The 11,533-nt window shown below is 42.9% G+C and overlaps 1 protein-coding gene across 1 annotated transcript in view; it reads left to right on the top strand.

Annotated features, from left to right (window-relative positions):
• Positions 1-6,969, top strand: part of ERP44 (endoplasmic reticulum protein 44) — a 35,309-nt gene extending 28,340 nt beyond the window's left edge. The window contains exons 9-12 of the mRNA XM_010143536.1: positions 1,144-1,255; positions 1,715-1,856; positions 4,775-4,877; positions 6,373-6,969. Of these exons, the coding sequence (XP_010141838.1) occupies positions 1,144-1,255; positions 1,715-1,856; positions 4,775-4,877; positions 6,373-6,474 (459 nt within the window). The 3' untranslated portion in view covers positions 6,475-6,969. The remainder of the gene's footprint in view (positions 1-1,143; positions 1,256-1,714; positions 1,857-4,774; positions 4,878-6,372) is intronic.
• The last annotated feature ends 4,564 nt before the right edge of the window (positions 6,970-11,533 follow it).

Here is an 11,533-nt window from a genome sequence, read left to right as displayed (position 1 = left end):
TTCATGTACCTGCGTAACTGGCGCCCTGCCGATAAGGGAAGTGTTTCTTCCAGCTTAGTGCAAACGAAAAGTATTTGAAGAAGCTCCTCTGTTAGGTGGCAGAACGAACAAGTGGTATCTTTCTCCAAAAGCAGAGAATTTATTCTGATACAGGCTAGAATCAAATATCAGTACTTGTTTGTACCCCAAACACCATTTGGTGTACACCATTTGCACCAGTTGTGCAAATGAAAGATAGGCAAGACTGTAGGCGTTTCTTAGATGATTTATTTCTTCATTCTTCTTAGACGATTATTTCTTCAATCGGGCTCCAGCGAGTTAAGATGATGTTCAAAGGTGCTTAAAAATCACTTTTGAAGCAAGCAAATGCATGTTCATGTTTTGTTTGGGTTTTGAGTAAAAGAAAAATGCTGAATAAATTATTCAAGGAGTTCTGACACTTACCTGTCCCTGGACAGAGATCTTTAAAATGCACTCAGGCTGCAAGAATGCATTCTTACGAGGACCTAAAGCTTGCCTGTCCAACAAAGGTTTTCATTTCTTCATTAAAATTAGTAATATACTGGCCTGTGAATTCAATAATGGTGTTTATACCAGTCGGGGGACACTTTCTAGCAAAAGAGCAGTGATTGATCATGACTGATAAAGCTAAGTCATTCGCTTCTGCTTTTTTCATTTTAATTTTTTTTTTTTTTTAGGATGGAGTTGTTTAAAGATACTCATCCATTGTGTTGTGCTAAGAAATCACTTACTGTGTGAACTAAGCTAGGCCTGGGTCTAGAACACACCCTCAGCTTTCCATAGCATTCAGGCCTTACTGCTGTTTCTATGAAGATATTGAGTTTTCTCAGAATTGGGCTATTTCTTACGAGCAAGTATTCCAGTGCAAGTGTATCCCTTCCCCAAGTGTTGATGATGAAATACCTTCATCCTTTATCTGCTGTATGTGACAGAGGGAGGAAACGTGGCTAACTGTATCTCCCGGGTCTCTTGGATGGATGGTTGGCAGTTACTTCTTCAGTCCTGTTCTTTTGGCTGTTTGTAAACTAGAGATCTCACTGAATTTGAAAATTTCTGGAATCACTTACTTAAGCTCCCTTAAGAAATGGAAGAAATCAGATTTGTCGTTTGCTTCCTGTGCAGGAGCTGACAGAAGAAGGCCTTCCTTTTCTCATACTTTTCCACATGAAAGACGACTTGGAGAGTTTAGAGAAATTCCAACAGGAGGTTGCACGACAGTTAATAAGTGAAAAAGGTTTGTATTAGCTCCTACCACTTCTTCTTTTTACTGGATAATCTTTTTCAGGCAAACTCAGAGTAGAAGCAAAGGCCAGTCCTAGCTTTAAAGCTCTTGAGACCAAAGGGGTTTATGTGCTTTTGATAGTGAGGGCCAGCTCTCTGGAAATGATTAAAATAGATACACAATTTATTCATACACAAATATTTCAGAAATCCTTCCTTTCTAAATGACTTGAGACAGTTCGAGGGCATTAAACAAAACTTGAGTTTATATTGTGCACTTTGAGTTTATATTAAAACCACTTCGAGAAAATCTGTTATTTTGGTAATGTTAGTTATTTAAGTCTATTTTCGAGTTTTGCGTTTTGTATTTACTTCACGTCTCTACCTTTTAATAGTTATGAAAGTGGTTAGGGTTTCAAGATGATAATAAACAAATCTTAACAAGGATTTTTTGTCTGCTCACCATTTTAAGGTACCATAAACTTTCTACATGCTGACTGTGATAAATTCAGGCACCCACTCCTCCACATTCAGAAGACTCCAGCAGACTGCCCTGTTATTGCCATCGACAGCTTTAGGCACATGTATGTCTTCCCAGACTTCAGTGACTTGTCGTAAGTATTTTTCTTTGTGCATTTTAATCTGAGAAGAACAAAGATGTTCTCGTACTTTAATCTGTTCCATGAGAGGATAAATCTGGGCTAGGAAAGGCTGCCTATGTGTGACTCAATGTCAGAGCCATAAAGCAGTATCAGTTGGTGTGAAGTCATTGTTTAGATCTCACATTAAGTTTTTAGATGCTGCTCTTCTTCTACTTCAAAGTTTTACTATTTTCCATAGTAGTTAGGCATTCGGAGCCTGGCATGGTATTTTTAATGGAGATCTAGATAGATCAATTATCTTTAAAAGGTTTAAAATACTACATGGAATGTTTAAGTGCTGTGTTGTGCAATGATCACTGTAAAATGCACCATGTAAGAATTCCCAGACTGATGGTTTGTGCAATTCCAGCCTTCCTGTCTTAGTCTAAACCTGGAAAGCTGGTAGAGAAATCCTTCTTCTGTGAGTTCCTGAAATTTTCCACATGCAGCTTGGAAAACGGCTGATCAGTGGCATGTGATCTGGATAAAATACGAGAGAGAGAGAGAGAGAAGTATCATGGTGCTTAGGCAAAGTGCCACTGTGATAATCCTCTTCACATTAGCCTGTCTCTGTGGTGTGCTGCCTTGGAAGCACATCTTCTGTCTCCCATGGTTCAGAGGAGGAATGAAGATGTTTAAACATTATCTTGAGACGAGTGCTGTCTTTGTCTTCAGATGGTCTGTTAAACTCCAGTTTCTGTCTCAAAGGAGGTATTTTCATACACCCTCCTTTAGTCTTCTTAGAGGCCTAACCTTTGAGATCTGAATTTTTGCCCACTCGTACTTTTAAAAACTGAGGATACTTTGTCAGAGCCAAGGAGTCAAAGCTCAGACCTAGCATGCACTGTGAACGTAACCCCATGTCGAAGCCTGCCATTCCAGGAGGCATTTTTCTACCTGAAATGTTGACGTGTGGAAGGAGGGTTCAAACGCAGCTTCTTCTCCACAGGCTTATTCTTACATCAGTCTCTGTATCTCAAATAGTGCTTTTCACATACCTAAAGCCAGGTTTGTTGAAACTCTTATAGTGACTATTCTTCTCCCCATGTTCCTATTTCTTTTGAAGATCATGATCACTGTTCTGCCAGCGCTTTAAAAAAAAAGTGAGATATTTGCATTTTTTAGAGTGTTCTTTTTATTGTCACTTTTGAAGCAGCCCCAAAATTAATTAGTATCTTTTATGGGGGTAATAGAGGTGTTCAGTTAGACTTTCGTGTTATGTTTCTTACATGTTCTGTTTCTGCGAAACACTGTCAGAATAGTAACAGCTTTGCGTGTTTGTACACCAGTTGTTACGTACAAATGAAATGAGAGAGAGATGTCAGCATGTAGACAGTTCCTTAATGATAAATGATTATTCAACCTTACTTTAGGAGATTGAGCTGGTACTTAGCCATACCTAACAGTTTGGAAACGAGGAGAGTGTGGAGCTCCTGGGGTGATACTCTTCTGCACGCACGTGTGTGTGTGGGGTTTGGATTTGTGGTTTGGATTGGTTTGTTTGTGGTTTTTAATCATAGATTCTAAATAGTAATAAAACCTTTAATGCCAAAACTTTCATCTACTGGCAAGTAATCCTGCCACTTCAGTAGATTTTCTGGACTTGTCTCCTGTAATCTCAGTGCTGCCACTGGCCATTTGGATATGGTACTTTCAGAACTGGCCCACTGGAAGATTCACTCTCTGTTTAGGGAGTTCTTTTTCTGAATACCCAGTTCATAGGCAAATCAGACCACCGCCCACTATTTTGTCCTGATACTTTGGCCACCTGGCCCTATTCATTCTGCTGTTCCAGGTCAGAAATGATAGCAGGGAATGTTCAAGAGATGAGTTGTAGCTTCTCAGCAAGAACTGGCTGAGCTACAAGAGGCTGTAGGCACCAGGTGCCTTTGCTGCATTGTGAGAAGAGAGGTTGGAGGGGAACATGACCTAGAACAGGGCAGGAGCCCAAGGTAAAGCAGGGAGCAGGGATTCTGCCGTCTCTAGAACTGGGCTGGAATGAACCCCATTTACTCCATCAGTACTGATCCCTGATCTTACCTGGGAAAGGAAGAGACCCCTCAAAGTATGGTACTACTTTTTAGTTGCAGACGTGGCTGTAGCGAACCCCTCTGGCTCTACATTCCTCTAGGGTTATTCGGAGTTTTCTAGTGATCTGAAATACTGCTGATAGCCTGTCTGAGCACACTTTGACCCTCCTTCCTAAATGTAGTAATTGCTCTGATGAAAGACTCCCAGCAAAACCTGTCGCCATTCATACATTATCTTTTGACTGCATGCACAGTGCTCATCTTATTTTTATCTCATCTCTTATACTTACTAGTATAAAAGATATAAAGTATATATACAACTCTTCCTTTTAAACTTTTTAGTCTGAGGTATCACAAATAAAACTGGATGCTGTAGTTTAGCACGTTTGCTGTGGGTGACAGTAGATGATCTCAGATTAGATTTACATTGATACCCTCTCAGTGCTGATCTCTAGTGCAGACGCAGTTGCCCAGGCACTAGAGAGCCTTTCAAAGATGTTTTGTCAATACTGCTACCCAACTGTCATTTGTATCCGTAAACTGTGCATTTGGAACCTGCTGTTCCCTCTTACATTATGGTTAGTGGGGAGCCGAAGCGAGTGTAGAATGAAGTTACCAGCTAGTACAACTCTGTGGGAGTTATTGAAAAGACGAAATACGTGCTGTGTTCTCAAGAGACAGTGGAAAGAAAAAGGAGCTGGTGGGATACCGTAACAAACCATTTGGCTTCCTGTCCTCGATTAATCACCTAAAGTGCTAGATAAACAGAAGCTGGCTACTCTAAACGGTGCACTTTAACTCTGCTGTGTTTGGACTTAACTTGCAATAAACATGTGGATTTTTCTGTTGGGTTTGTTCCAGAGTTCCAGGTAAACTGAAGCAATTTGTACTAGACTTGCATTCTGGAAAACTGCATAGAGAGTTTCATCATGGCCCAGATCCAACTGATATAGCACCTGGACAGGTAAGGGTACCACAAACACAGTTAATCCGGCCATTTAATGACTGTTTTTTACTCCTTGTCAGAGTGGTACTTTCCAATACATGCTTCAGCCTCCTGAAAGAGAAACCTGTTTTTAGAAGCATAATGTTCTCGCCTCTGCTTGGCTCTTCCTTTTAACTTCCTTTGGGTAAAGGTAGGGAGAGCAGCAGATGACCGTCTCGAGTTCATGATGCTGCTCTTATGTTCTCGTGTGATTTTAGTGCAAAAACTGATGGTACGTCATGGGTGCATTATTTCCCCCACGACATGCTATGAATGGTGCTCCTAACGGGAAACATCAGTTGACTGAATGTTTGATGTATTTACGCATAGTCACCAATCCAATCAGGAGGCAGATTATTAGAGCGTCAACAAAAGATTGGTAAGTGGTGATAGGGCCTATTACCTTTATTAATGCAGTTAACGAGCAGCATTAATGGTGGTCACAGGCTGCATTTGTCAGTTTGGATTCCTCACTGATTGGCTCAAAGATTGTCAAGCTCTGCAGTTACCTGCCTGGGAGTCACTCCTGGGATCTCTTCAGGAACATCACTACTAGATCCTTCTCCAGACAGAACTCAGGAGCACCTCAGTGTTTAGTTTAATCCAAGAGGCAGAAAAGAGAGGACATTACCATCCCCAACTCCCTCTGCTCAGCCCGGTCTCCTCACCGTGTCTTGATCAGCCTTGTATCTTCTTGGGCCACCACTCTGCTCACATGCTTGATGTCATGCTGAAAAGTGCCAATGTCAAGTGAAAAGTGCCTGTCAACCTTCTCATTGCCTCAGGCACTCTCTAAAGAAGTAACTGTTTTTAAATACTTCTTTCGAGTTCCATGTTGCATTGCCTAGGGCTCAGAGACAGGTTGGTTCCAGAGGACACCTAGTGCCCTCATGTTGGGGTACCTTGGGCTGTCCCAGAACCCATCAGTGTGAGGGACAGAAATGATTTACAGCTGTAGGCTCATTTTTGTGGTCATCTGTGGGATGTGGTATGGGAGACACTGCACTAAGCCATGTGAGTGCAGCCTCCTGTTGCCCTGCTCAAAGTTAGATTTAAAAGTGGGAAAGCCGTGGAGGGTTTGTCTTGGGCCAGGAGGATCACTGCTTTTGAATGTTGTGCCTGGCCGTGAAAGCAGGCGGCCTGAATTGTCTCAGCAGTAATTCACTGAACTGGTAACTCCCTGGGTACCTCAGGAGTTCACTGAGCAACCAGAACTCAGGTCAGCAGGAGGAGATGCAGGCAACAAGGGCTGGAGATGGAGGCATAGGCCAGGCAGTGGTCAGCTGGACCATGAGGAGGAGACAGTGACCTATAATGTGCCTTCCAAAAAAAAAAAAAGAACAAAACCTTCAGTTTAAGAGAATGCCGGACATTCACTCACTCCCATATTTAATGTGAGAAGTTCACTTAATAGAGGCGATTGATTATTCAAATGAGTCTAATGAGCAGTTTTCCTGTTTGTTCTGTTTTCCAGCCAATTCAGGATTTAGCAAGCAGCCCCCCAGAGAGCTCCTTCCAGAAACTGGCACCCAGTGAACATAGGTACACCTTATTGAGGGAAAAAGATGAACTTTAAAAACTTGAAATGATCTTGCAAGCCTTTCAGACAGCAGCATTGACTTCCGTGTGGTGGAAATAGTAAACCTATATTTTCATAATTCTATGTGTATTTTTATTTTGAATAAACTGAAAAAGATTTTTTTTTTCTTCCCAGGCTTGTAAATACATTTGTTTGGTGGGTCCTTCTGTACAGCATCTTTCAAACAGTACGTTCCTAATGCTATAGTAAAATACCAGAGACCCATCCAGACTCTTGACCTAACTGTTCTGTAAAACTTTTATAATCCAAATGAAGGTATCCTTGCCAGAGACATGCTGTTAACTTGCACTATCCCATTAAATAGGACTCTTGGGTTGTTTTCCGTGTAACCTTGGTAGTACGTGCTTTTTCTTCTCCTCCTGATGTGAACAGCTATCCTGGTCATCTATTTCTTTGTCATATTTTTCTCCAACTTAAGAAGGTCTTCTATTCTGGATACGTGGGAGGGGAATAAATGAAAGTTTTACAGAATCTCGTGTGGTGCTTTACTGGGTGTAAATGTCGAAGCAGTTAAACAGTTCTGACTGTTAAAATACCAGGCAAGGCAAGGAGAAGGCTTAATGACAATGGCTGTACCTTGAAGGGGCTGCACTGACCTGCTCTGACCTCCTGGGATTATTCTTATGTTATCCACACGGCTGTTACAAGAACGTGAGTGCTGGACACCCTTCAAAGTAGAAGAGGATGGGGGTGGGCTGTCATCTTTGTGTCCATCTCAAATTATTCTCTGTGGGTACGGGTTACAATTAGACTCTTCTTTCCACCTTTTTCTCTGGGTTGCTGCCTTCCTGGCAGACATTTATTGTCTGAACAACCACCGCAAATTTTCTGTTACTTTTCTTGTCTGGCTTGTGCCTTATTTATTGTGTATTCTTTGAATTGTGCTCTGAAGAAGGAATTACTGCTTTCCTTGTGGGCTTTTCTGTTGTGCAGAATACCAGAATATGGGCTTTTCTCAGTGAGTGTACAGGCTGCTTGATGAGATCAACATCCAGAAACTCTAAGATGGAAAAGTGTCTGTTAAGTTGGGGAGCGTTGCTGGAGACAAATTAGTGTTGTATTTGTACAGGACTCCTTTTGCCTTTCGGCTAGATGCCACCCATTCAGTTACTGGCAGAAGGCAGTAACTGTGCAGGTCCTGTGCAGCTTCAGCAAAAGTTGGTCCTGAGAGGCTGCTGAATCAAGCCCCTGCAACAGGCACGTGAGCTTTGGGGGTGATTCTGAGGAGGGAATTACTAGTACCAACCAACGCTAAGCTGCAGCTAGCTGAGCAGATAGCCAAGGGAATTGCAAGAGGTTGTTCAGGATGTACTTTGTCAGTTTTGTCAAGAGCAGACGGGTGCTTGCAGGCCAGGTCTTCTCCTGTGCCATTCTCCGTTTTATGTCAAGTCAATCTCATGGCAGTTGATTCATATCACCTTCCAGTCGGAATCTAAAGATGTATGCGGGGAGTGGGTTTAAGGCTGCCACTTGTTATCTGCAGGCGGTGCTACAGAACTTCAGGCACCTGAAATTTTCATTGACTCCTGCATGGTGTCTACAGGAACTCATCTTACTACTCTGCTGTTCTTGTTTTTCCTGGGGATTCATATTTATAAATGCAGTTTGGTGGAAGATGTTTGAACTTCTCTTTCTGGAGGAGATGCTACCTCTTCATACAGCCAACAGCCCAGTGGCTGGTGCTTTCAGCTAGAAAGAGATGAACCCCCTCTGCCACTCCTTAATCCAAGTTTGCTTTTCAGAGTAAGGACTTGTTCCCAGAGCTTCGGCATGCCAGCACTAGGTGGGCAGTTAGATGTTACAGTTTCATGACAGTTACGGACTCAAGTAATTTCACTGTGTGTTAACTGGAGTTGGTTCTAATTCTCCTGGGTTCGTGATGACCGTTGACTTGGCTGAACCAACTTTTAAGTGATTTTTCTGTTTGCAGACAGAAGGTTGGACAGCTCAGGGCTAGGTGTGCTTGCCTAACCTCATGTTGGGTATCACTTGAGCTTTTAAGTATCTGACGATACAGAGAATTTGCCTAGAGAGCAAATGCTGGACAAAATGCCAGAGTGTTTTGAACTAAGCCCGTCAGCTGTGATCACCTACAGCAGTGGCTTTAACCATTTGGTGCTCAGCTGACCCCTCCCTTCAACACTTCTCAAGGCTTTCATGGGAAGCCATCAAACAGTATCAGTTATGCCCACATGGAACCAACCCATTCCAAACTCTCCTTTTAACTGACAGTAAGGAAGGGAGTCCATTTCTATGCCAGCAGAGGAGTACGAGTTACTAGATGTATGCCACGTTTTAGGAACTTGTGTTTAACTTCAGTCAATGTAAGTAATTTGATAGCTGAAGCGTGTGTTTGGTAACAATACAGGATTCTTCCATCTTGGTCGTGCCATTACTGTAATAATATAAAATATGTAAGGGATTAATCTTTTAGATCTGAAAGGAAATAAAGCCCAATGTTCTCAGAAAATGCTACAAGCAGTCTTATAGGTGAAAACTTTTATTTGTCCTGAAAGAATTATTCATATTTTACATTTCTTCTGACTGGCGTGCCTGGCAATTATTTAAATGCTAGTTTGGTTACTCAGATGCCCATGTTTCTTCACATATGTCAATAAACCACCTACTTCAAAAAACTGTAGTTTAAATAATAGTCACCCAAATCTAGTGTGTACACAGTGTTTTGTAATTGCTTCCTTGAAGACACAAGGAGGAAGCATAGTTTTCGTGCTACACGCTCCATAAAACAAGTGCACACCAGGCTGCCTTTGCATATGCCGTGGCAGGAATTCGGTCTGAATTTAGATTGTCTTCGCATTAGTCCTGCTTGGGGAGAGAGGGTGGAGTCCACAGTGTCTCTGATGCAGCTGCTGTCATTTAAATGCACAAGGTTTCGAGCGTACAACAGGGAAGCAGAGATACCTTTTTTAAAACATAAGAGAACCAGCCACCATTCCTGGTTAACAACTTTTTCTTAGTTTCTTCCTTTATATGTAGAAATTACATATCAAAGGAGTGAGTAGACTTAGTATGAGGTTGTCACAAGCTCATTAAATGTGTTTACAGCCCAAGTAGATGCATTTACAGAAATGTGATTTTACCTGACAGGAGCAAACGAGCTGAGTTACTTGGGTCATGTTTTCACCTCCAGCAGTTTTTACAGACGTGGGGCACTGTGCCTGTAGCACGTGCAGCGTTGACAATGTTTGCAATTACCTGTGGAAACTACTCTTGCACACATTGCTTCCCTGAGTCTCAGACCTACTTAAAATAGACAGACTGCTCTGACTGAGAGCAATTTCAATGAAATTTTAGAAGTACTGAGGAAGAACTGTTGAGCAAAAGACGCTTGTGCTGTAACTAACAGTTGCTTACAGTGTCTCTAGGCACAAAACCCCCCATCAGTCTTTAGCAGACAGTTATATCCAATGACGGTATCAAAGTACTGGTTAAGAAAAGGGAGCTCTTTCTACAGCACCCCCCTTTACACAGCGCTCCCTGCCAGGAAGCCTTATCACTAAATGCTGGCTTCAGCGTGCACCTAGTAAAACTCAGAGCACAGGAAGAATTGAACAATCTAAAAACTTTAAAAAGCAGCTTCCCAACCTCAATTTCTGATCCCCAAACAGTGGCAGCAAGAGTGTGGGAACTGTCCTGGAAGGATGGAGGTAGGACCATGTGTTAACTATAGATTATGTGACAATAAAAACACGTTAACACTTCTGTATTTAACAATGGAAGTTTCAAAAGCAAAAGGTTTCTTGCACAGCACTGTAAGGCTGGTAAGAGTAACAGGCATCCGCTATAAAAAGCTGGTAAGAGGACTGAGAGCTTTGCGGCGTGTCCCAAAATCTTGAGAAGGCCAGATGCTGCTCTACAGCATGGGTAGAAGCAGAAGGTCCAGAAGCGAGCAGCACGCCGGAGGCGTGCAGCTGACCCACACGAGCGTGGTTTACTTATTGTGAACCGTATCGACATATCCGAAACAGTCCCATCATCTGGGGACATCAGCTGACACTGGCACCATCTGAAGGGCCTCCCTGATTCACCATCCTTTGACCTGGTGTCTGATGCCACCCTTGAGGGATAATATCGAGGGAGAAGACCTGGCTGTGGCACCGCTTTCCAGCGAAGCTTTTTAGCTCTGCCCCACTGAGTGCTGTTGGTGACAGGCACTGAGAAGCAGGGGCGACATCCAGCAGTACGTGCTGCGGCAGTAAGCTGAGGCTTCAGGCTCAGAACGCCAGAGCTTGGCACTTCCCCCTGTGCGGTGTCTTCAGGACCAGCTGAGGAGCTGGACAGCCTCTCCAGGAGCAGCGCTGCAGGGCTGCTGCTTAGACTGTTTAATTCTTAACTACGCTTTGAACAAGATGAGGAGTTTACACATTTTAAAAAAAAGGACCTGGAAAAGGGGGAGAGCTTGTTATGATGCTGAGCTGATCTGGCTGATGGAGGCAGATGTGGGATATACACGCAGGTGTTTTTCCACATTGCTCACCCAACATTTTCACCTCTTTATGGCAGTTCACGCTTCCCTGTGCATTGCTGAACAGACACAGTCCGTCAGCTCCTGGGGGTACACACAGGAGCAGTTTGGGAATCCAGATAACAGGAAGTAAACTTAAAACACTGTGACCATAAAAGATAGATGGAGCTCATTTCCTTTCCTTTCCTTTTGAGCACTGTAATAAAAACTCCAGCTTCATGGGAAAGCACTAGGGTTTTCCAGCCCTCTCTCTTTGTCTCGTCTGCAGGACACTGTGCAAATTTGGCATGAACACCCGTCACCCATCATTACTGCGGTGCATATAGCTCACCTAAGAATTCTGTAATTAAACGTTACCCATAGAATTTTCAAGGGGCTGATGTCACCACATCTGAAAAGAGAAATTCTGCCATTACTGTCTCACCCCTCCCAAGTAGCAGCACTGTTGTCAAAATTCACACAACTCAGCCTTGTATCTGAAGCATCAGGCTGCAAGTCTGTCGTTAGCACGGCTACTACACCTTTGTTCCTAGTCTTAACGACTTTACT

The sequence above is a fragment of the Buceros rhinoceros genome, unplaced genomic scaffold (genome assembly GCF_000710305.1).
Source record: "Buceros rhinoceros silvestris isolate BGI_N320 unplaced genomic scaffold, ASM71030v1 scaffold279, whole genome shotgun sequence".
Lineage (NCBI taxonomy): Eukaryota > Metazoa > Chordata > Aves > Bucerotiformes > Bucerotidae > Buceros > Buceros rhinoceros.
Note: the sequence above shows the minus strand (reverse complement) of the source record. Positions and strands in the feature narration are given on the sequence as shown.